The sequence below is a fragment of the Hyperolius riggenbachi genome, chromosome 4, assembly GCF_040937935.1.
Source record: "Hyperolius riggenbachi isolate aHypRig1 chromosome 4, aHypRig1.pri, whole genome shotgun sequence".
Classification (NCBI taxonomy): domain Eukaryota; kingdom Metazoa; phylum Chordata; class Amphibia; order Anura; family Hyperoliidae; genus Hyperolius; species Hyperolius riggenbachi.
The window spans coordinates 414,001,770-414,028,106 of NC_090649.1; the positions used below are offsets into that span (position 1 = coordinate 414,001,770).

Consider the following 26,337-nt stretch of genomic DNA (forward strand, 5'->3'; position numbering starts at 1 on the left):
ATTTCATGTCCATGTCAGCTACAGTATGTGGGCAGAACCACCCAATTGGCCAGAAGTAGAGTGGGACAACATAAAAGGAACATAAAAAACAAATACCCCCTACACAGCGTTTCACGCCACTTCTCCACACACCACAATAGCGACCCTGCACTTTTCCGTATCACTTTTATCGAATCAATTCCATACCACCACTCCAATTCCTTTGACTCCCTCAAAAAACGAGAAATGTACTGGATACAACTACTGAAAACACTAACTCCAGATGGCCTCAACGAGGTACTGGAGAAAATTTATTAGGTTCACTCCTCAAGTACAACTGATTTCTCTTTTTAATCTGGCGCTCTCCTTTTAGTAATTTTTTACGTTTATATGTGTTGAATTTTTATCTATTGCATCCATGTTTGTGTTATCATTTTTTAAGTTTTTTTACTTCTTTATTATCTCACTTTACCTCTTTTTATAAGTGTGTATGTGTGTGTGTGTATATATATGTGTGTGTGTATATGTGTATGTGTATGTATGTGTGTGTATGTATGTGTATATGTGTATGTATATGTATGTGTGTATGTATGTATATATATATATATATATATATATATATATATATATGTGTATGTGTGTGTATATATATGTCTTACTATTATTGTGTTATATAGGAATATTCTCATATGAAAGGAATTCATATGTACCAACAATATACGAAAATGTGTCAATACGTATACACTTGAATGTATATTACCCCCATACGATATATTTTGATCACTTCTTCTGTGTGTATATATATATATATAGATGTATGTTGGGGCGGTGCGGAGTAACGGGGAGGAGTCCCTCAACGGATTTATCCTTGGAGCTTTGCATAGTTTTAATGTTTACCCCTTTGGATCCTTCTCCTTTCATGATTGCAACTCGAATCATGATGGAAGTTATGATCTGTTTATTTATACCAATCCTAGCACCAGGACACATACAAACATCACTATCAGCATTAGATACGTTTTCAATTCCTTTCTGGAACAGCTCATCCCTTGCAAACCTTCTCTATAACTTTAATACGATATATACCTAAAATGGCCACTAGATGGCAGCGTCTCATCACTATTACTAATCTGTTAAACAAACCCACGTTCGTTTGAAAATACAGGAAGATTCTATGTTTGAATGCGTGCCCTCAAAGCTCTAAACATCGCTTGCCTATCTAATGACATGGTTTGACAATCAGTCATTCCCTCATCCACGGGCCTCCCCTCCCTTACATTGCCCTCTGTTCCCCCAACAAATATGGCGGTCCCTGCCTCATGCGCAGGCGCCCTCCATACCCACAACTCCCCAGAGCCTTTCTGTACACGTGGCATATTCAGCCACTCACACATGCGTACTTCAGGCAAGCGGTGAGACTCAATCGTCACACCGCTCTGCCTCCGCGAAAACACGCCCCCTTCCCCATTACGCTCCACAGGACTGGCTCCCTTGTCCACACCCCCTCGCTCACCTCATTGGCCCCCTACCCTGGCTACCATCCAGGTCCACGCCCTCCAGCCACGCTTTCCCAATCGTTCCTGCACCGACACGGATCTATTTAAAGGTCCAGAGCGGGGTTTTTGAGCACAGAGGTGCCAAACCCTATCAGGACCTAGAGCTGGTAAGCAATTTACTCCTTTTACGTTTTATCTAGTCTATGAATACTGTACTATTGCTCATAATCATACACCTCTCTGTTCCCCATTCCCCACTACCACATATCATAATACCTGGTGATATATTTGTGTTGCCTCCTCCTGTCTCTCCCTGCCCAGTAATTTCTTCCCACAATGTTCTGACTAACAGTACTCCCCCTCTCACCTCCCATACACAGTACAATTAACGATGCACTCAATTACCCCTTTCATTACCTTCTCCCCCTGATACATATCTAAATCTGCATTTACAAGTGTACAACATGTTGTTTACAGTTCCCTGATATGGTTTATGTCTCTGTCATTTTTTAGTGAGATACTCCTATTGTTTAATGCCTGAAGAAGCGGGTTCTATGCCCGTGAAACGCGTCGCAGTGTTTGTTGGAGTATGTGAATAAATTTTCGTTGACTTTAATTGACAGCATCGTGTCTGTTTTGGGTCGGTCGGTCCACCACCGCCACCTAGATGTTTTAAACCTTTTAGTATCTTTTATCCTACTGGCGCCTCTGTACATTGATTCATCCAGTGAACCACCCTTGGTGGAAGGGTGTTGTACCCTCCTTTTCTTCTATCACAGAGAGCGACATCTTAATCCTGAGTGGGGACAGGTTTATACTCCCCACCTGCCTATACAGTGGTTGCCTCAGCGGTAACCCTTGTTTGTAAGTATAATACTTACCTTTCATTTCTTCCATTCGGGCTAATACCTACTACACTATATTGGGCTCTCGGTTTGTCTGCCTGTATTAAGGAAATTATTTCTTAGACATTCTCTCTGTGTTGAATATATTTAAAGTGGACCTGAACTCTTGCACAGGACAGAAGGAAACCATAGACTAATGCACCCTGTATGTATTTAGAGAGTTTAGCCTGTCGAATTCCCCCTCATCTGTGACTAATCACCACTGTAATTTGATCTCTTAACTGTCAGTTCAGGAATCTCCTCTGCCACAGCAGCGCAGCTAATTTAAAAACATGGGATGTTAACCCTATATATGCTTCCATGAAAGCAGGAAGTAAACACACTGCAGGGTTATTGCAGAATTTTGATCAGCTGTAACAAAGAAATGTTTGTTTCTTTAAAGGTTATTATGCTGTTGCATTTAGAGCTGGGAGGAAGTTTTGAGTTCAGGTCCACTTTAAGTTGTTATAAAGCACCTACATGCCTAAACTGATTAGTTACATGACCACAGTATCCACGTCTCATTCCATTAAGGCTGGTCTCACAGTGGGATGTTGCGTTTTAGGGGACGTTATGGTTGCATAATGTGCCCCTAACGCAACTCCTGGTGGTGTTGGAGCAGGACGCTGCCAAGAGCCGCGTTACAAGCAGCTCTTGGGGCGCCTGCTCTGTCGGAGGCGCTGCGGAGACCACGTGAGCGGAGCTCTTCGCATCACGTGGTCCCGCCAGCCAATCAGCGGCCGCTCCAGGATGTAAACTCTGCAAGTGCAGTGAATAATAAGTAGCCATGTGCCTGACTACGTAGTGGCCTCTCCCCGCCTCCTCTCCGCCCCTAAAATAAAAAAAAACACCCGTACTGAGCATGTGCAAACAGTCTAACGTCTCTTTGCCGCGTATAAAGTACTGCATGCAGTACGTTGTCTTGACACGTGGGCACTGTGAACAGCCCATTGATTTATCATTGCTGTGCGGTGGGGGTGCGTTACAGGCTGCTCTAACGTGCGCCTGTAACGTCCCACTGTGAAACCAGCCTAATGGATTCTTTGCTTTCAGTCACAACATTGGTTTCTGAGTGAACTCCTGAGCACTGGCTTATAAGGAGCTACTTGCTACTCTCCAGTTAAAGGGAACCTGGGGTGAGAGGGCTATGGAGGCTGCCATATTTATTTCATTGTAAACCATGCCAGTTGCCTGACTGTCCTGTTGATTTTCTGACAAGTAGTGTCAACTCAAAACTTTGGAACAAGCATATGGCTAATCCAGTAAAACCTGCATCAGCTGTGTCAGAGTACCTGATTTGCTGCACCCTTGTTCAGGGTCTATGGCTAAAGTATTAGAGAGTATTAGAGAGACAGAATCAGGATGACTGCCAGGCAACTGGTATTGTTTTACAGGTTCCTGAAACTAAACCTTGACAAAACGGAATTTATGATCTTCCCACCCCAGCCATTCCTGACCCTTCAAGATGTGAATGTTCAGCGCTGCGTAATATGTTGGCGCTTTATAAATACAATTAATTATAATAATAATAATGTTAGTTAACTACACTACCGTTTGCCCTACCTCTCAAGCCCGCTGTCTGGGTGTCACCCTGGACTCCGCACTCTCCTTCACCCCCACATCTAAAACCTCACAAAGTCCTGCAACTTCCACCTCCGTAACATCTGCAAGATCCCCCCTTTGCTGACCTCTGTCACCACCAAACTCCTCATCTATGCCCTCATAATTTCCCACCTTGACTACTGCAATGCCATTTTGTCTGGTTTCCCTATAGCCCGAATTGCCCTGCTGCAGTCCATCATGAATGCACCAGCCAGAATTATCCGCTCCACCATGGCGGCTCCCCTCTGTGAATCCCTCCACTGCCTTCCTATCCAGATTCAAGATACTGTCTGGCCTACAAATCTCTCCACAAATCTTGCCCAACCTACATTTCCGATATCACTCAGAGGTACACACCTAGCCGCTCACTCCGCTCCTCCAATGAACTTCACCTGACAGCCCCCGCATCACCCAATCCCATGTACGCCTCCAGGACTTCTCAAGAGCTGCTCCAACACAATGGAACGCTTTACCTCCCCCAAATAGGGTGTTCCCCCTCCATCATCTTCAAGGCAAGAATGCCCTCAGAACTCACCTTTTCACTCTGGCTTACCCCCTTCACTGGTGCTCTAAACCTGCAGCTGTACTCTGGTCCTCCTACCTTTCGTGTCCCCACCTCTCCCTCTAGATTGCAAGCCTTAGGGCAGGGTCCTCCTCCTTATGTCTCCTACCTGTTCATGCACCTCCATTACCATACACTCATCCTATGGATCTGAGTGAACTCGACTTGCCTAATCTCCATACTTCCATCCAGTGACTAAGCATTACCTTGTACTCCTACTGTGCTGCATGATCTGGCTTGCATGCATTCCATTATTGACTCATTGCTGAATGTCACCCCTAAATATTGCCTGCAACCTTAACTAATGTCCAGCGCTGCGCAATATGTTGGCACTTTAGAAATACAATAAATAAAATAAATATGCCATATAACCATCATATCTCTGGTTCCCTTTAACTCCCGTCATTCTGAATTTCCAGCAAGTCTGAGGATTCTTTATCACTGCCAATCGCAATTCTGATTTGCGTTTTTCACTGGTTGCTAGTAACACAGGAAGAAAATTACTTTAATAGTCGGAAATCCGATTCGCATGTAGAGTAAAAGATCCCTGATACTGCTGCAGTAAATAATGAACTTATTATTTTAGACTTGGGTAGTTTTAATATGAAATAAAAATGTGTAAGTTATAGGAATAGCCTTTGGATGTCACTGATGAAAGACTTAGTGAATGAGGGTTAATCGTATAACCATTTTTCTTACTACATAGCAAAGCCATATCAGAGTGTTTTTACACAAGATAAATAAAAACCGTTTTCTATTGCTGTAGGTTATGAATACAGAATATGCAGTGCTTTAGCCGTGATCTTTATATATTTCTTTGTTTCAGTATCTGACACTGACAGCAGTGATGAGTTACAACTCAGAAAAGAACATGCCCTCAAGATTTTTGCTTACATTAATTCCTGGACACAAAGGTAAATTATTCTAAGTTGGTTTGCATGTCTTCCCCCCCCCCCCCCCCCTTAAATAAAACTTTTTTTTGTGTGAGTGATTTATCTGGTGATTGGCATGGCTCTTGTTGCAGAGAACCTCCACCAATCAGTGTGTAGTACGGTTACAATCTGCCCTGGGGCAGCTAGTGCTGTGCTGCAGTGCCACCTTCCCTTGGCAGCTCTCAGAAAGTGTTCTTTATTGGAAAAGAAGTAAGCTGTGACTGATATTTATTGGCTAAAGAATTTATTTCCAATCCTGTCCTCAAATCTCCTCAGTAGTGCATGTTTCACAGGCGTCCTCTGCAATTAGTATTAACCACCAGAATGGATTTCCTGAAAACGTGCAGTGTTGGAGGTTCTTGAGGACAGTTTTGTGAAACACGGTTTTAACATATTTTGTCTTTGTTCAGGCGGATCAAGTTGGCCGAACTGCTACACAGAGCATTGTTCTTTCTACTCCACATGCCTGTCATGTGATGCACCCCGTGGGCCACTCCGTTGGGTACACCACAACATAACAGGTTACCGATGCATCTATACAGTTTGGCCCTGCAGTGTTGCCCGAGGTCCTGGCCCTGCTGGGCCACATGCCTAGGCTCAAAGTGTACCTGAGACAATAAAAGAAAAAAAGATACATACCTGGCGCTTCTTTCAGTCCCCTTCAAGCTGGTCGCTCCCTCGCCGTCTTACCTGGCTGCTTCGATCCTATGCTAGGCGGCCCGGTAATTCCTCCTGTCAGTGCAGGCGCAGTTTGGCTGCACGCCCCATCACGCTTCTGTTGCCCAGAGCGTTCTGCGCCTGTGCAGACTCAGAATCCTCCAGGCACAGAAGCATGTTGGGGTGCGCTGCCAGTCCTCGCATGAGCAATACTCCCCAACTGCCAGAATTACAGGGGTGGCTAGTGGAGAATCCTGACGTCCCGGGAAGACGGCAAGAGAGCGCCGAGCCTAAAGGGGGCTGAAGGAAGCACCAGGTATGTATAATTATTTTTTCCCCTTCAGGTTTTCTTTAACTGACATACAGAGGGCGAGTGTAAACATGTCAACATAGCCTAAGGGCCTAGAATGCTATTTTGTGCACGTTTCCTGACCCACAGCTTGCGTGGTGGGGTACATTTATTGCACAGGCATCAGCGGCCACAATACAACCCGATGGGAAATCGAAAAAGCCCCTGGGGGGTACTTACCTCAGGAGGTGTAAGCCTCTGGATCCTAATTAGGCTTCTCCTGTCCTGTTCCTTCCTGGTAATTTAGCGCTGGAAGCCCCCAAATGCGCCGATGCTGCATTGCGGTAGGTATATATTACTGTGCTTGTCGGAGGGATTTTCAGGGGAGCCAGCGCTGGATCCCCGAGGCTAGAGAGGATGGGAGAAGTCTCATTAGGACCCTTAGGCTTTCACCTCCTTGGGCAAGTAACCCCATGGGAGCTCTTTTTTGGTACAGGGGTACTTTAAAGCAAACCTGGGTGGGGGAGGAGAATAGATCCAAGTTGGATACTTACCTCAGTGGAGGAAAGCCTCTGGATCTTCCAGAGGCTTCTCTGATCTACTTCCACTCCACCAATGGTCACCAGGACCCCCTTCTTTGCAGCCATGATTCTGTCCATGTATGAGTGTGGTTGCACTGCACAGGTACAGGGCTACACCTTCGTAGTAACAGGAAAAAGCTGTGCAGGAGTGGCTCAGTGCTACTGTACAGGTGTGGGCCGTAGTTGTGCCTATCCAGTGTGGCTGCATTTGTACACAGATGGGAGCACGGTCGCAAGTACATACTCTGCAATCTCTTATTGAAAAGGTTTGAGGGTCGCTGCACTGGATTGGTGCAGATTATACAGAAGCTTCCCTCTTCTGAGGTTGGTATCTAGCTCGGAACTTTTTCCCTCACTGTTATGCTTTAATTGGCCCTTTTAAATGTACTTATTTCTGAATATAGTGGCTGCTGTTAATTTATGGACTAAGACAATTTTTATCTCAACATTTGTGACCTGATCCTCCTCTTGTAGTGGTTATCATGGGGTCTTGACAATTGACTACAATATGTAATCTTCACTCAACATCGAAAGGGCTTCCTTTCTGTGACACTTGATTTGATCCATGTCTTTGTTTCTTCATACTGATTTTTTTTTTTCCTTAACTGTTTCCTCTACAGACAGTGTCTTTGCTGCTTTAAGGAGTATAAACATTTGGAGATCTTTAACCAAGTGGTATGTGCCCTTATTAACTTAGTGATTGGCCAAGTCCAAACCTTGCGGGACCAGCTTTTGAAAATTTGCACTACTAGCCCTAATTCAAACTGGCAGGATGAGGCCAACCCATCCGATGAGCTGCTGAACGTGGAGAAGGAGACAAATGAGGAGGAAGAGGAGGAGGAAGGAGAGGATGGGCGCTCTGACCCATGTAAAGCCCCTGACAAACAGTTAGAAAGTGAAAGAACTTGTAACGTAACGGAAGAGGACCCTTTGAAAAGCACTGACTTGTATAGTTTATGGAGTACTGAAGAAAAAGAAAAACTGTTGTTGTGTGTGGCAAAAATCTTTCAAATACAATTTCCTCTCTACACGGCTTACAAGCATAATACGCATCCCACAATAGAGGTATTTCTAATTACTACTTATTACTGTGACTGTTTTTTATTACTGTCATTTTTTTTGAGTCTATATTTTAGTACGCTGTGTCGTAAAAGACCTTTAACTTAAAAGATACCTGTAGCCACCTAAAACAGAAAAAATGACATGCTCTTCTAAGAAGAGGAAAGATACTGGATCCCATAGAGCAGGGTTGGCCAAACTTTTTAGGCCAAGGGTCATGTTGCCGTTCTTGAGTGCTAGAGCAGGGCTTCCCAACCCTCTCCTCAAGTACCACCAACCGTGCATGTTTTTTGGAAAGCCACAAATATTCACAGGTGAGGTAATTAGTGTCTCAGGAGAGCTGATTATCTACCTCTATGGTTTTCCACAAAACATGCACTGTTGGTGGTACTTGAGGACAGAGTTGGGAAGCCCTGTGCTAGAGGGTCCGAACTAGCAAAATTAAAAAAATTTTACCGATTGCTGTTAAGTGACATTTTGCTAAAATATTTCCATGGGAAATAACCTATATACTGTTTGCAGTTAACACAGTGGCAGCTGCTAATCACTGCTGCTGGCCCCTGCATGCGGCACTGCAGCTATGGCCTGCGGGCCTCATGGAATTAACTGTAGAGAGCTTTGGGGGCCACCAGAAATGTCTTGATGGGCTGTATTTGTCCCCCAGGCCGGACATTGAACATGCCTGCTGTTTTCCTGATCCTCTAGTCTCCAGGTACTTCCGAAGACGAGGAGCACCATACTGCACCACGTGTCTTTGGAAATATTTTGAATAAAACAATAAGATAAGGCAGAAACTGCAAAGGAAATTTTGGTGCACCATATGGCAACATAGGCTGTAATATGAATTATGGCTATAGTGTCGGTCAAACGCTCAGGGTGAGGTTTTCGGCTTTGCCCTGCACCCAAATTTCCCGGGGCCTTAATTTAATGCATGCACTTAGATCCAAGGACTTTGGAAGTCTTCCGAGGAAACCTGAAGGCTTCTTCGACATTAAATTTGCATCGCTGCAAAGGGTGCTGTGGAACAAAAGAATGCAGAAAGGACTGGGAAAGCTCTATGCGATAAATAGCCTACCCTCTTCTTAGGCGAGTTTGTCACTTTTTTCCTTTTAGGTGGCTACAGGTATCTTTAAAGTCAAATACACAATCCAAGACAATTTTTTTTTTTTTTTTTTTGTGCACCAACTATTTTCAACAAATGACAAACCTCTCTGAACAATATGACTTGCTGTGTTTCTGCACATGCTGCAATAACAGTCATTTTCAACACACTACAGACGATGAAGGAATGAGCTTGCATGCGGCACCGGAACTGGAAGGGACACATGCATGTGCATGTGTCATAAGACATTTCTACAAAAATCATGCGGAAAAGCTGTGCATGCATGCTTGCACCAATGGTTATTCTTAATCCTAGGTCTGGTTCACACTGTAAGTAATCTTCTAAGCGACAGTGATTTGAAAAGCTCTTGCTAATGTTGTATGTGAGCGAAGTGATTTTATAAAGATCACCCACAACATGCATTAGCAAAGCACTTTTCAAATCAATTGTAGTTTGAACCAGCCCTAAATGTATTTGGACACATGGGCCCATATGCAATTCACTTTTTCTCCTGAGTTTTCTCCTAGGTGATATTTTTAAACCACCAAGTAATTTTTAAAGTACTTTTTCAACTTCTTTTTGGTACTTTCTCCGTTACAAAGTGCTGAAAAGTTCTTTTAAAAATAATATAAAACATGATCTCCTTGGAGAAAACTCAGAAGAAAAAGTGAATTGCATACGGGCCACAGTCTCACAGTAACTATAATCCTATAATAAACCTGATCATATTCTCGAGGATAGGTTGTTATGCTTCCGAACCTTGCTTTTTATGTAATTGGTCTTTTTCTCAATTGAATCACAATAGGTCATGGAATGTTAGTCTTTAACAACGTTTTTCTTGTGTTGTATGAGGCATTGATGTAGCTACACTCAGTACAGTTGACTCCTAGTTATCTGAAACTGAACTAACCAGCAGTCTCACCAACCAGCATAATCACATTGGTGAAAAACAACTTCTGATGCTGTTTGTTTGCTCTGCTGGGCTTAAAGACTGTGTTCCATGGCTCCCCCAAGGTTAAAATACTTTCAGTTACTGTATTTTACCATTTATTTCAGAGTTCATGGTACTTGTATAGAATGGGGTATAGTACTCTATTGGCTAGGCCTATTTTTAACATTGAGTCTCAAGCAACCAGTAAGCACACTTATCTGGCATTAGCTGATCCCTGTCTGTGCCGGAAAACCAAGACTCTACTGTAATCTGACATTCTGAAGTTCTAGCTGATCATGGCTGAGTGAGTGTTTTAGTCCCCCTGTATCAAAATCACTATTCAGATTTGACTTGTTGAATTTTTGGTGTTGATGGTCTGAGACACTGCTGTGAAACAATCTATTTCGTATTTTTCGAACTATAAGAAGCACTTTTTCTCCTCCAAAAGTGGGGGGAAAAATTAGTGCGTCTTATAGTTCGAATACTACATTTTCAGGCTTGTCTCCAATGTCCCCCCCCCCCCCACCACCACCCCCCGTCCCATCCGGTGTCCACTGTCCTGTCCTCGCCCCCTCCAGTGTCTGTCTTCTCCAATGTCTGTCTCTATCCCAGTCCCCTCCAGTGAGTGTCCCTGTCCCCTCCAGTGTTCTCTGCGTCGGGGCTACAACCTACCATTTTTCCTACATTGCATACAGGCTACGGCTTTAGGCTACGAAAGTAGCCGTACAGCATCGGAAAAGGTCAGTGAATCAGGCAGGGGGCGCTGCCCAGACCGCCAATGACAGCCATCCCTGCTCCCTTCTCGCTCGCTTAATAGGCCCACGCTGGTCTTGACGGCGAAACCAGAGCGCCGTCATTGGGGCCAATCGCTGCACTCCCTTAGTAGTGGGGAGTGCAGGGATTGGCCCAATGACGGCACCCCTGGTCCTGCTGTCAAGACCAGTGCGGGTTATTAGAAAGGGAGACTGCAGCAGGGAGGGCTGTGATTGTCGGTCTGGGGCAGCACCTTTTGCCTGATTCGCTGATCTTTTTTTTACAATGCTGTGCGCTACTTCCATAGCCTGATGCTTAAAGCCATAGCCTGTATGTAACGTGTCGGGCCCAATATGTAATACTCCAAAGTGAGAGACAATTTCTCCAACGAGGCTGGCTCCAATGACGGGGCCGAATGAGTAAAGAACTAATGAACAATAAGCCTTTGCATCCAACGAGCCGCAATAAGGTACTTTACACACAACCTTCCGCCGCCACTGCAGAGTGAGTAACGTTGCATTCAAGCAGTATAGACACAATAAAATGGATAGTTCTGTTCCACCCCAAAATGCAGTAACAAGCAAACTTCAACGAGAAACACGGGGTTTTATATGAACAAATTCTCTATTTATTCTTCAATCAAATATCTTCAGAGTTGCGGACAAAGCATATGCCTATTGCGCATCACTCCATCACTTTACAATTTATTCTGTATGTAACGGGCAGAGGACACGGAAGGGGATGGGGGGCACTCACTATAGGGGACGGTGAAGCAACGTTGGAGTGGACAGAGGGGGTGAGGACGGACATCGGACACTGGAGGGGACAGGCACACTAGGCAGACAACACAGGGACACTGCTAAACAGAAAACCCGGGGACAAGAGGACACAGGACATTTCTGTATCCTCTGTCCACTTGACAGAGGAGACAGAGGAGTTAGGGGGACATATGAGGTACAAGGAAGCCAGAAGAGGGACAATTTTTTTTTTTGGTGGGGGTCCATAAGAGGCACCTGCACCATGGGCGCACCACATTTAGTATATTTTTCTTTCTCCTGGTTTTTAGCATCTAAACCTAGGTGCGTCTTATGGTCCGGAGCGTCTTATGGTCCGAACAATAGTGTAACATTTGTGAGTTGCCTCTTCACTGGGTGTATGGTTGTTTTAGGGCGGGGCTGTCCAACTCCTGTCTTTGGGGGCCGAGGTCTAAATCAGGAAATGTGTTCTACTTGATAAATCGCACATTCCTCAGTCCATCTTAAACATTGGCAATGACCCTCAAGGCTGGAGTCTGAACAAAACATGAATTTCAAGCACAGAGGACCACAGCAGGGGAGTTTTAACTTGCCATTGAGACTGCCGCAGTGTGCTGCCCTCTGTGGTGTGTTCCTGCTCTCGGTAGGTTGTCCTTCACAGTCAGGAGGAAGTAGCTAGAGAGTTTGGAACGTAACATGAAGGGCAGCACACGGAGCCGGCGTCAAGGGTGAGTTACCCCTCCTGCCTAGTCATCTGTTCCGAATTATACGGATTAGCGTTTGGTTTTGTAACGCTCATCCCTATTGTTGATTATATGACTGCAGAACTTTGACTTACTCTACTGGAACAAGTATGCAGATCAGATGAGCCAAAGGAAAATAACACCTAATTTTATACAATTCAGGTGAGTGATTTAGATGATCAAAATCACCACCTTCTAAAAATGCTTGTTCTCCAGTGGTAACAATAGCCGCCTCAAGCAAACCTCTTAATAGTAAAACCTACAATGTATGGAAAATAAAGCCTCTTACACACGTACAAGGCATGTTGCCCTTTGGGAATCTGTTACCAATCCCTCGGCCGACGTGGGCTGACAGATGCCTTGTCAGCCTGCAGGCTAGCGACATTTTGCTCCTTTGCAGTGGGTGTGACGTCACACAGTGGGCAGAATAAGTGAAGAGAACAATGCATGTGTACAGGGCTTAAAATGGAAGCATCTGTGTATTATTGTTACAGTAGCCTTGTCTTCTGATGGGTAGTCGCACACATATTTGTAACAGTTGCAAATTTACAGGTCCAGTTAAACTTTTATCCAAAACTGCTACTGTTAAATATGAACTTTCCACACTACTACTGTTAAAGAATGACTCCACTTGCCACCATATGCTATAAGTAAAGATGTGTGACAGATACATGGCTGCCTGAAGGCCCTCTTCATATTTTCTCTGATAATCTTGATGAGTGAGGTCACACCTGTCTGCTTCACTCTGCTTTGCAGCTCTGGTTGCTTCACTTTATTTCTTTAAAAATGCTAGACACATATAATAATCCTGCAGAGCAGGTGAGCCAAATAAACTGACTGCCTAATAGTGGATCCCGGGATTTTTAAAGGATACCCGAAGTGACACGTGACATAATGAGATAGATGTGTGTGTACGGTGCCTAGCACACAAATAACTATGCTGTGTTCATTTTTTTTCTTTCTCTGCCTGAAAGAGTTAAATATCAGGTATGTTGACTCAGTTCTGACTCAGGCAGGAAGTGACTACAGTGTGACCCTCACTGATGAGAAATTCCCCTTTTTATCTTTCTTGCTCTCAGAAGCTATTTTCTGCTAGGAAAAGTGTTTTTATAGTTTGAATTTTTTTTTATCAGTGAGGGTCACTGTAGTCACTTCCTGTTTGAATCAGGACTAAGTTAGCCACTTAGATACCTGATATTTAACTCTTTAGACAGAGAAAGAAAAAAAGGAACACAGCATAGTTATTTGTGTGCTAGGCACTGTACATACACATGTCTATCTCCTCATGTCACATGTCACTTCAGGTATCCTTTAACTGTCGCAAGAGCAGAAACGTTTAGCTCCATAGACTTGTGCTGCGGTCAACCATATACTGTACTACACCAGAGTTGCTGGTTTGACATAGACGGACATATTTCTTTCTCTTTCTTGAGGTGGAACTCCATATAAATAATCTCGTTAGTTTTGGATAGCAAGGGGGAGAGGTGAGCCGCCTGTGTTTTCTGCTCCTGTGACAGCTGGCGGTGGGACAAAAGCTGAGGGGAGTGCCAAACTATTCATTTTTACCAGATTAGGAGTTGGGTATAAATCTTTCCGTAGGGACATCTGTTGCAGTGATATATAGTATTGGACAGAAAGTTATGTTAAAGAGTAACTGTTAGCCCCAAAAATCAAATTTAAATCTCTATTGCAATGTTTTAATTACTTTGTAAGGGAGCCAAAAAGGCAATGCAGAAGTTAAAAAGCAATCTAATTTTTTTACTGTGTAGCCTTTTCCCCAAGCTCCTAAGGAGGACGCAAAGCCGCATAACAGATACTGCAGAGCCCGACCCCCCCCCCCCCCCCCCAGGACCAGGTGCCGATGTCTGTCCGCTCCCCCCCCCCCCCCCGGAGCCGATGTCTGTCCGACCCCCCCCCCCCCCCCCCCCAGGACCAGGTGCCGATATCTTCTCACCCCAAACAGCTGACACGGAGAGAGAGCGGGAGCGGAGTACATCTACACACTTCCAGCGCCGCCACCGCAGAGCAGCCGCCGCCGAGTCACATGTGAGAGAATCACGAGCAGGAGAGAGATGCACGGCGGCGGCTGCTCTGCGGTGGCGGCGCTGGAAGTGTGTAGATGTACTCCGCTCCCGCTCTCTCTCCGTGTCAGCTGTTTGGGGTGAGAAGATATCGGCACCTGGTCCTGGGGGGTCGGACAGACATGGGCATGCTCTGCATGCTCAGCAGTATCTGTTATGCGGCTTTGCGTCCTGGGGAAAAGGCTACACAGTAAAAAAAAATTAGATTGCTTTTTAACTTCTGCATTGCCTTTTTGGCTCCCTTACAAAGTAATTAAAACATTGCAATAGAGATTTAAATTTGATTTTTGGGGCTAACAGTTACTCTTTAACGTGCAATTCTCCAGTGAACCAGTCAAATCTAGAAATCTAACAAATCGCACTAATGGAGGTGCTGCTTTAGCTAATTGATCAGCAGCTAGTTATTTACTAGATTTCAGGCCCTTCTTTGGCAGTGAAGAGTAGCATGTTACTAGTGACAACTGTCAAATGTGTCTGACACAGGAGAGGATATCATTGGTCGGAACACAAAGCCATAGAATCCTAACAGACTTCTGCCCCCTCCCCTGCTGTCCATAACTAAAGTGTTTGGTTGGAGCAACATGTTAAAGCCTGAGTTCAGCTCAGCATTTCATATTTAAAGGACTTTTAAAGGGAACCAGAGAGGATTCAATATACATACCTGGGGCTTCCTCCAGCCCCATACGCACGGATCGCTCCCACGCCGCCGTCCTCCGCTGCCTGGATCCGCCGCCACCGGGTCCCGTCATTGCCGTGAGTCGGCAAGTCGGCCGGTGGACGCGGCCAATTCTCCGCATTACAGGGTGCTCTCTCTCCATACAGATACGCATGTGGCTGCTTACTGCGCTGCCGCATGCGTACATGTATGGAGGGAGCCCCTGTGATGCGGACAATTGGCCGCGTCCGCCGGAAGTGACGGGCCCGGTACCGGCGGATCCAGGAAGCTGAGGACGGCGGCGTGGGAGCGATTGAGGCTTATGGAGCTGGAAGAAGCCCCAGGTATGTATAAAATCATTTTCTTTTTTCAACCCCCCGTTCCTCTCTGGTTCCCTTTAAGGTGATAGAATAAAAGTATTTTTGCTTACCTGGGGCTTCTTCCAGCCCTTAGAAGTTTCATTTGTTTAATTTCAGTTCCTAGAAGTTCATTTGTGTTCCTCGCCGCAGCTTCGGTCTTCTCCGGTGTCCTGCTGGCAGCCTCTAAAGATCGCTGTCCCCCAGTGGATCAGCGTCTTCTGTGTGTGTGCGAGCCCACGCCATTGGGAGCGTACTGCGCCTGTGCACTAGTACTGTGCAGGAGCACTACGATTCCGATGGCACAGGCCCACACATGCGCAGAAGGCAACGACCCATCCGGGGTTGGCGATCCTTCAGAGGCGGGACACCAGAGAAGACCAGAACTGCGGTGAAGGACATGAGTGACTTCTAGGAGCTGGAAGAAGCCCCAGATTGGTAAATCTACATTTATTTTCTTGCCTCGGAAAACAACCAGCCTCTGTGCCCCACTAACATAATTAAATCCCACCTCGGGTTCTCTTTAAGACATATATTATAGCAAATTTATTTTAATTTGCAGTATGCAATGTTTTTTGTGTTGCACGTCTTTACTAATGTAAAGTTTCACTCATTTTGTGCAACATTACCACACTTTCTGCATTTTTCTGTTTTTCAATGGGTCGTCAGAGAGTTTTGACAGCCTTTGTTTGTGTATCCTGGACTTAAGCCATTAAACATTCTACTCCATTATACATCAGTTTCTCCATTGAAGCAATGGCTGTATCAAAAACACAGCAAACCACACTCTTTCTACCCACCTAACTACTAGCAGACCTTTGCTTCTATGTAGATATATAATAAGGATTGCCTAGTTAGGGATTGAGGGTATAGAGATTCAAATTTAGTTAAAACTTAACCTTTATTGGTTCACCTAAAGATTCAGAGAGATGACCTAATTAGATAATTTGTCAAAAGCTACATCTCAGATAAGCCAGGGAGGAGATGGTGTCTCCAGGGATAGAGCGGGCTTTGTAATGCATTTAATCCCAACTCTCCTCTCTCTGTTGAGCTTTAAAAAAACTATTTACATAGTGTGAAACACATTAAGGTCCCTACATGTTACGCCTCCTATTTAGGCTTCATCAGGGGTGAAAGTGATCAGAGTTGCAAAGTGCTAGTGCATTGAAATGCAATCAAGAAAATACATCAGTCCTCAAAGTATCATTGTGATAACAAGCTAGTGGCATGGTTGTTACTTCAATGAAGATACTCTTATATTGTCAGAAGGTGATGGCTTTATTGGTGTGGTTATTCTGCCTGCACACCTAGCCACAAGCCAGGCTCTGCTGCAATTCATGGAGTGACATACAGGGTAGGTGAATGGGTGGGGGTTTCTGTAATACAGTTGCTAATACAATCATACTCCTGCACCAGAAAGTACAGATGTTAAGATTTCCGGGCTCTACATATTTGCTTTTATTCAGAGAGATGCCATTACCCTTAGGGGCACTATGTCAAGTCTGGCACGTGTTCATTTTAAGAGTTTAGTGTATGCTGTGTAACAGGTCTGGGGTGAATAGAAAAAGTTAGAGGTAACCGCTCTCTTGTAGAATGAGGAGACAGTGCTAGGACCTAGGCAGCCAGGCCCAAACAAACTGAACAAGGAGAGAATGATCTGCACAAATGTCTCAAGAAAATCCAAAATTTATTCAAGACATGTTCCAGTACAAAAAGAAGCTCAAGACTAACATGTTTCAGACTCTAGGTCCTTAATCATAGCCAATTTTTACAGCTCTAGACACAAGGTTTAAAAAGTGGTGGCAATCAAGAATGGCGCGTGGACCCACCCCGATAGTGGGAGGAGCACAGCACTCCACACCTCACCCAAGAGTAACAAAGTACGCATAATAAAAAAAAAGTTAAACCAGATAAACATATTAAAACAGGAGCAAAAATACACAGAATCGAATAACAATCATGAATGACTTCATGAATCAATGGCCTCAATTCACAAAGATCATGCTGGAAATAAGGCAAGAGAAAACTTACCTCCACACAGTAAGAGAGTTATCTTATCTCTGCATTCCTTAAAGGGAACCTTAACTGAATGGGGGGTAAAGAGTTTTACTTACCTGGGGCTATTACCAGCCCCCTGCAGCAGTCCTGTGCCCTCGGCGCCGCTCTGGAATCCTCTGGTCCCCCGCTGTCACTTAGTTTCGTTTTTGACGACTCACCAGTCGCCGGCCACCATGCGTATTATTGGACGCATTCACCAATGCAATTAGCGCTATTGCGGACCGCAACGCGTACAAAAATACGCGTTGCCGCATTCCGCACGCGTAGATATGCGGCAACGCGTACTTTTGTACGCGTTGCGGTCCGCAATAGCGCCAATTGCATTGGTGAATGCGTCCAATAATACGCATGGCGGCCGGCAACTGGTGAGTCGTCAAAAACGAAACTAAGTGACAGCGGGGGACCAGAGGATTCCAGAGCGGCGCCGAGGGCACAGGACTGCTGCAGGGGGCTGGTAATAGCCCCAGGTAAGTAAAACTCTTTACCCCCCCCCGTTCAGTTAAGGTTCCCTTTAAGTTACCTCCTCTGTAGTTAATATCACACGCACTTAACAACCTGGAGTTATTTTAAGGATTGAAGAGTTAACTTAAAGACAGAAGAGTTAACTTGAGGTAAAATGTTTCCTGAATACTACATGCCTCGTCACCATGGTGATAACTAGAGAAACATTATTAAAGACAGGAGATAAGCTTAGTGAATTGAGGCCAATAAATGCAGTCATAGATGAGACAAGCCTGGTGTGACTTTAAAAGTTGTCAACAATTTTTTCCCTCTCTTCCCCTCAGGATATCTCGGCTCAAGAAAGCAATCTCCTTGGGGCCTTCTGTGACATGAATGTAAGTGTGTTACAAAAGTTAAAGTGGTCAGTAATATGTTAATTTTTCCAGCTTGCATGCAGGCTAAATAAATGCAGTTTGAAATTTGGCCAGCAAATGCCACAGTTTGCATTGAATTGCATGCTAGCCATAATTTCTAGCATCTGATAGACCATCTCTAGCAATGACAACTTGTACAATGGGCTGGTTGTTTTAGTGCTTGTGATGAACAGTATAGGTGGCCATACATCAGTCGATTGCTATCAGGTTGACCATTAGATGGATCCCTCTCTGATCAAATCTCACGTTGCTGGAACAGGCCAAGATTTCTACCTGATATTTTTACAGCATTTCTAATTGATCCATTGGATTGAATTTGGGCAGAAATCGATCGAAAGAATGATCAAGTGGCCATGTTGCGGCACTGATTTAATAAAATTATCGCATCTGAAGATCGATCGGGTGCAAAATGGAGCAATGAATGAATACTTATGAGTTTTACTTAGAGTAACTAGTAACTTCTATTATTGTATTAAAGTGACTGGCTGAATGGAATGCATACACCTAGTGTTTCCTGAAGAAGGTCAACAGTTTTCATGGGCACTACGGCAACCTGATACCCACAACATAATTGTTCAAGGATGAGGGTGCCTGCGCAGTAAGTCAGAGCTGCTTGTGCACGAGCATCTGCAGCTTACTGGGTGGCACTGCTTGCACAGTATGGGGCGCTTGTGCTTGAAAGGAGCTGAGAATGGCTGCGCTCATACTTGGAGAGTAGCACAGTCGTGAGCTTGGAATCTGACAAGAGCCTGTCTGGGTCTGCATCGGTCAACGGTGGACCTGAGCATAGTGAGGGAAGCCTCTACCCTTCAGGATCCAGAGGCTCTTCTTGGTTAAGTATCTTTTTACTCAAGGTTCGCCTCGGGTACACTTAAAGCGGTATAAAACTCGGACATAATATTCAATAAAAACATGTTTTCCTACTTTTTATATCCCAAACAGTTATCATATTTGCTTTTGTGCATAAGTAGTATTATTCATTTACACATTACAAGTTCCCAAAGTACAATTTTTTTGCTCTAAGGGCCCTTTTCCACTAGCAATCGCAATCACAAATCACAAACGCCAGCGATTGCGGTTTTTCATTAATTCTGTTATGCGATTGCGATTTGTGATTTTCATTTGCATTGCATCATCATTGTAAAAATCGCTCCAGCAAGCGATTGCGATTAGCGATTTCCAAATCGAATCACTGTAGTGGAAAATACTTCTCGTGATTTCTATGATAAAGTAACAACTCTAGCGATTTAAAAATCACTAGCGATTTGCGATTTTGCGATTCAGCAATCACAATCGCGCTAGTGGAAAAGGGCCCTAAGAGCTGACATTGCATTTTATTCATAACTAGTGTATTCATATTGTAATGTACCCATAGCTGCTTTATCTGTCTGTGTTCTGGAGTGTCTGCACAGTTGGAGAAGTGTTTACATTCCTCACTTGATACAATTAAGTAAACACAAGATAATGTTCTCTCCAGTTCCAAGGCATCCAGCTTTCCCTGCAGGGAGCTTGTAAGTCCTGTGTTTAACTAGATGGATGCTGTTCTAGTGAAAAAAAAATTTGTGGTAGTATATAATATGCTGTAAATAATCTTTTAAAGCAAAGAAGAGATGCTGGGTTTCATACCACTTTAAAGCCATGGGTGCACTTATAAACCTCCCGTGTATCACCCATGGTCCTACCACTAGCGTTCTTAATAGCAGAATATGCATTGCATGCCAGAAAACGGCAGGGGCTGCCAGATCACCCATAGAATAGAAGCCAGCCCTGCCACAACTGGCTTCAGAATCTAAATGAACGCTCCAAATGTTGCTAATTGCATCACATGCTTTTGAATCAGACTGAGGGCAGGACTTGGTCAGGCATTAGATTAGAGACAGGGGCCTATATGCAAGTACATTTTTCTCCCCTGAGTTTTCTTCAAGGTGATAAAATGCCTTTTAGGGAGGAACTTCAGCCTAAAGGTCCGTACACACGCCGGACTGGAGGCAGCGACAGGTCCGTCGTTGCCTCCCGCTGGGTGGGCGTGCCAACGACAGTCTGGCGTGTGTACGCACTGTCGGCGGACTGATACGGCTGTTTCTGAGCGATCCGCCGGGCGGATCGCTCAGAAACAGCTGTATCAGTCCGCCGACAGTGCGTACACACGCCGGACTGTCGTTGGCACGCCCACCCAGCGGGAGGCAACGACGGACCCGTCGTTGCCTCCAGTCCGGCGTGTGTACGGACCTTTAACAAACATACTGTCATTAAGTTACATTATTTATCTTAATTAAAATAGATAGGTAATATAATCTCTTACCCACCCTGTTTTAAAAGAACAGGCAAAGGTTTATGATTTCATAAGGGCAGCCATCTTTTTGGTTGAAAGAAGGTAACAGGGAGCATGAGATACAGTTCCAACTGTCCTGTGTCCTGATCACCACTCCCAGTTGCTAGGCAACATGAATAACAAGATAGGAAATCCCATCATGCTTTGCTCAGGGGAAAAAAGCCCGGGCAATTTTCTTTGATGGGGCGGAGCTTAGCTAAAAATGTAGCTAAAAAGTAGACTTCTATAAGAAAAACAAAGGACTGATGCTGTGAAACTGTTAAAGAAACACCAAGCCTTTTCAGTTCTGCTGAGTAGATTTTTAGTCTGGAGGTTCGCTTTAAGCTACTGGCAATGAAGACAATACAGGTAGTCCCCGGTTAACGGTTAACGAACGAGATAGGGACTGTAGGTTCGTTCTTAACCTGAATATGTTCTTAAAGGAATACTATCGATGTATGCATTTATTTTTAAATGCTGTATGTTGTAGCACACATTAGGGCAAGTACTAGGAGTAATTTGATTCCTCACACAGCTGTTCCTCTCAGCTGTAAAATCCTCCGTCAGTTTTGGCGTCAGTGTTGGATACAAAATGTATCTAATACTGAGCTCCCAGAGGGCTAGACCATGTCTCTGCAAAGGGGAGATGCTATCAACTCCTCAGTTTATAGTTTAATTATCACCTTGCTGAAAGAATCTTGTTGATATGGTGGTAAGGGGTTAAAGATTCTAGCAATGTGTGTTTATTATCTTTGCTTCTCTTTACTGATAAAGATACTAATAATGCTAATTGTAGACAGTGGTCTGCCCCTCTCAGCAGCTTGTAAAGTGGATGCAGCCTGGAGTGAATCTCCTCAAGCAGGCAGCCAGTCTGAGTGTAAACACAGACTCCTGTTACAGCTAGTTATATTCCAGCAATATTCCAGCTCATTTAGTTACCTGTTACCACCTCAGATCAGCCTATTTCTCCTCATGTCTGCTGCATGCTGTGAGTGACACAGTAAAATATATTTGTGAGCTGTGTGACAGAGTAACCAAGCAGCTCAGGGTGACCCAAACTACTATGAGCTGTGTGAGAAAAGAATTTTTAAGCAGGGATAGTGAGAGAGACCTGGGTGAATAAATAAAGTGCCCCTAGCACTAGTGGTAATGTGTACACTAATATAGAGTATTAAAAAAAAAAAGTCGTTTCAATCGATAGTACTCCTTTAAGTCAGAACATTGTGCCATCTGTCCCCTGTGCCGCCCTGAGCCTCTAGTGTCTCCCTCTGTGTCACCTCTGGCCCATGTACCTGTTTATACAAGTTTAAAAGCCATTTTTTCTTAGATTTCTTTTTAACATCGATTTTCTCAAAAACTACAAGTCCAATTTAAAAAAAAAAAAAAATGCTGCAGGTAACGCGTTTGCGATTAGCGATAATCTGGAAACGCCCGCGATTGTCTCAAGTTGCGGCAGTGAGAACACTGCCATAGGCTAGAATAGCACTAGCATTTTTTTTTTAAACGCTAGCGCTTTAGCATTTCCCGCTCAAGTGTGAATGGGCCCTAAATGTAAACACTTAATGTTAACTTAACTAACATCCTGCTGGAGCTTCTTAACGGCTCCAAGACCTTTTTCATAAGTCAAACAGTGCTGCTGCCGCTGTGCACTTGCACGTGCATGTACGCGAAAAAAAAAACCCCATAGAAAAAATACACCTTTATTTCCAAATATATTGTCACCATACTTTGTACTAGGGACATAATTACAACCTTGTGATAACCAGGACAAATAGGCAGGTAAAATGTGTGGGTTTTATGCACATGTGCAGTGTTTATATTAAAACTATAGGGGATGAAATTGGAGAAAGTGTGTTTTTTCATTTTTTCCTTGTTTTTCCCTTTGAAATGCATAGAAAATAAAGTAATTACTGAAAACAAATATGAACCCCAAAAAGCCCAATTGGTGATGAAAAAACAAGATATAGATCATTTCATTGTGATTAGTAGAGCTAAAGCTATTGGCAAATGAAAGGGATGAGCACTGAAAGGTGAAAATTGCTCTTGTCCACTAGGGTAAAAGCTATGTTATTTGTTCAATTGCAAAGTCCTGAAAAGTGATTTCACAGAGAATATGAAAATTATCTCCTAAGAGAAAACTCAGGAGGGAAATTAATTGAATAAGGGCCAGGGATTATTGTAGCAAGCCGAAGTCTTTCTGGGTTGTCTGATGCCTGACCATGTGGGGCCCTTTAGTCTGGTTTTGGTCAGCTTGCAAGGGAAGTGTTATCTGCATATATTTACTTTTTCTTTTCTGTTTTTTCCTTCCAGGATGTGGAAGTCCCTTTGCACCTTCTCCGTTATGTTTGCCTGTTCTGTGGGAAAAATGGCCTTTCTCTTATGAAGGATTGCTTTGAGTATGGAACTCCGGAGACTCTTCCCTTTCTGATAGCTCATGCATTCATCACTGTTGTATCTAATGTAAGTCATTCAGCAAGCATGCAGAGGGGTCCGTAGGTAAACTTGTGGTCTGTAGCCCGATCAACGTAGAGTACCTTTTTGTCCCCTAACCACTTTTCTGTACTTGCGTACTTATTACTTGAATACATTAATCACACAGGCCTATATACAAGTAGTCATGTATAACAGACTTATACATGCATGGGGACTGACGCCGCAGGGACTGGGACTTGATCCCTAGGGCGACAGTTTTGGGCCATGTTCCGTACAGACTCATCACTAGCCTGTAAGCTGTTGGTATGGAGGTGGGGGGAAGATGCACAGTGCATGGCCAAGCGGCTTCCGGCAGTCGGGTTTTGAAGGAGAATGCGCTTTGGGTTGGGTTTTGCACATCACTTAAGATTTAGATAACTGTGGGCTCCTTTACATACACAGGTCTTTTTATTTGAGTCTAGCTACAATCGACACCTGTTATTATTATTTTGAATTATATAGCATAAGGATCTTCCACAGCACTGTACATCAGAATATAAGGTATAACAATACAATATAAACAATACAGTTAGCACAGTATAAAACAAAGATGGATTACAGCTTATGCAGTGAACAAATCAATTACAGGTTTTTACATAATAGTAGAAGATATGCACACCCACTATACAACATTAAGAGACAAAAGGGAAAGAGAGCCCTGGCCAGTCGGCCTTACTGTCTAGAGGGTTAAAGGATAGGACAATAGGTGAAGGAAAGCGGTGTATGTGATGGTAAAATGGTGGTCAGTTGCCAGGGTGTCCTAGTAGAATATGATTGCCTGAAGAGGCGAGTTTTCAGGTTGCACCTAAAAACGGTAAGTGTGGGCGAGTGGCGGATGTGTTGGAGGGTGTTCCAGATGAGAGGATCGAGAGACGTTTTGTGGGTGTGGGAAGAGATGACCGGGGAGGAAGACAGGAGAACATTGTAGAGTGGAGATTGCGTGTAGGATGGTATCTAGAAATAAGTTTTAGATGATCTAGGTTGTAAAGTACTTTGTAGGTGAGTGTCAGGATTTAAAATTTTATCCTTTGTGTAACTGACAGCCAGTGAAGAGATTGACACAGTAGGATAGGGCGGGAGAGGTAAATGAGTTGTGCAGTAGAGTTCATGATGGACTGTAGCGTAGTGAAACGGTTGGCGGGTAGGCCACAGAGCTGAGAGTTGGAGGATGGTCCACTGTGTTGAAAGCAAAAGAGAGACCTAGGATGAGAATAGAGTAGAGGCCTTTAGATTTAGTAGTTACCGGGTCATTGGTTACTTAGAGGATGGCAGTTTCGTTTGAGTGGCTTGGGTGGAATCCAGTTTGGAGGTCATTGAACAGTGAATTAGGGGTGAGGTGATGAACTGAGTAAACGTGGTGCTCATGTACTTTGAAATTAAAAGGGGATAAAGAGCTAGGACAGTATTTGAACAGGAAGAGGGATCAAGAGAAGTTTTTTTAAGCCTAGGTGTGATGAAGGCTTGCTTAGAGAGAGAGAGAGAGAGAGAGAGATGTAATAGTAGAGGATAGGTGAATGATAAGGTGAGAAAGAATGGGGTCAAGGGGGCTTGTAATGGCATGTGATTTAGAGATGATTGAGGAGATCGTGAGTTCATATAATGGTGAGAACACTTTTAAAAGGAACCTGAAGCAAGATGTATATGGAGGCTCTCTTATGTATTTCCTTTAAAGCAATACTAGTTGCCTGGCTGTCCTGCTGATCATCTGCCTCTCATACTTTTAACCATATACTCTGAACAAGCATGCAGCAGATCAGGTGTTTCTGACATTATTGTCATATCTGACAAGATTAGCTGCATGCGTGTTTCTGATGTAATCCAAACACTACTGCAGCCAAATAGAACAGCAGGGCTGCTAGGCAATTGGTGGTGTTTTAAAAGGAAATGCATATGGCAACCTCCAGATATACTTATCACTTTGGGTCTTACCACTGAGGATAGAACGTTTGGGTTTTGTATGGTGAGACAGGGCTGCTGGGTGAAGCTTTTCCTGATGTGGGTAATTTTTGTCACTAAAGAAGGGAGAGCTGAGATTCAGGAAGGTGGAGTTGGGGGCCGGAGGAGGGAATGTTTAGCTACTGAGATGGCCTGTTTAAGACAAATAACATTTATATCGCGCTTTTCTCCTGCCAGACTCAAAGCGTCAGCACTGCAGCCACTAGGATGCGCTCTATAGGCAGTAGCAGTGTTAGGGAGACTTGCCTAAGGTCTCCTACTGAATAGGTGCTTGCTTACTGAACAGGCAGAGCCGAGATTCGAACCCTGGTCTCCTGTGTCAGAGGCAGCGCCCTTAACCATTACACCATTAAGTGAGTGTAAAGCCTTTTCGTAACTCTGAAAGTGTTCCGTCATTTCTCCCCTAACCACTGTGATGCTTGTCTGAACACTAGGTTGTTTGGTTGGTGTGTGTGTAGGCTTGTGAGAGTAGTATGCAGATGCTCTTTCCAAAGCACACGTTTCAGAATTGCCATATGCAATATGGGACCTACTGCAACAGCAGGGGGGACAGCAAATTAGGTAAGAGACAGTCAAAGATGAAACTCTAATGTATACCTGCACTTCTACAAACAAAGCACTATTCTAACCACATCAATTACATACATTGCAACTATTTTAAAAATATGCATTACATAGACATACCTGCTGTGCTCAGAAGCTTACAATATAACTCACTGCAGTAACCACCTGGCAGGCTGTGGTGAGTGGGAGTACTTAGTGTCTTCAGCATAATAAGGCATCCCCACAGACCTTTATCTTGCATCTTCACAGACGTGCACTTTCCTTCTCAGATTTACCCTAAAGCAGTGACAGATCAGATTTCTTGGACGTCACGGCTGTGTACTCATGCTATGTTTTTCAGGAGTTTGGAGTCAGTAGTTATCACTGTCAAGTTTTGGGAACAAAATGCTCCTGGACAGGAAGCTGACACTCTACCCTGTCGCCAAACCCGTCCCGTCATTGCCAACGTGAATGTCCCAGCATGTCCCCATAGCAGCCAGGTTCCACCTTGCAGAAAAAGGCCTTTGCCTTTCCTATATTTGATATAAAAACACCAGGGCCATTTTCTGCAAGCATGCAGAGATGTGCACTAGAAATCCAGCTGATGCACTGCAGGGACTGCATAGAATAGCTCTAGTTGAAGACCCGGTGTTGCTTGGGTATGTATTTGGTGGTGGCTGGGTCTGGCCACTTTTTTACGGTCAG

General features: G+C 44.2%; 1 protein-coding gene across 5 annotated transcripts in view; it reads left to right on the forward strand.

The window, feature by feature from the left end:
- The window catches only part of USP34 (ubiquitin specific peptidase 34), a 240,088-nt gene that overhangs the window by 57,870 nt on the left and 155,881 nt on the right, over positions 1-26,337 (forward strand). For all 5 annotated transcript variants that reach the window (XM_068232384.1, XM_068232385.1, XM_068232387.1 and 2 more), the window contains exons 2-5: positions 5,350-5,437; positions 7,603-8,047; positions 18,261-18,311; positions 22,972-23,121. In XM_068232384.1, the coding sequence (XP_068088485.1) occupies positions 5,350-5,437; positions 7,603-8,047; positions 18,261-18,311; positions 22,972-23,121 (734 nt within the window). The remainder of the gene's footprint in view (positions 1-5,349; positions 5,438-7,602; positions 8,048-18,260; positions 18,312-22,971; positions 23,122-26,337) is intronic.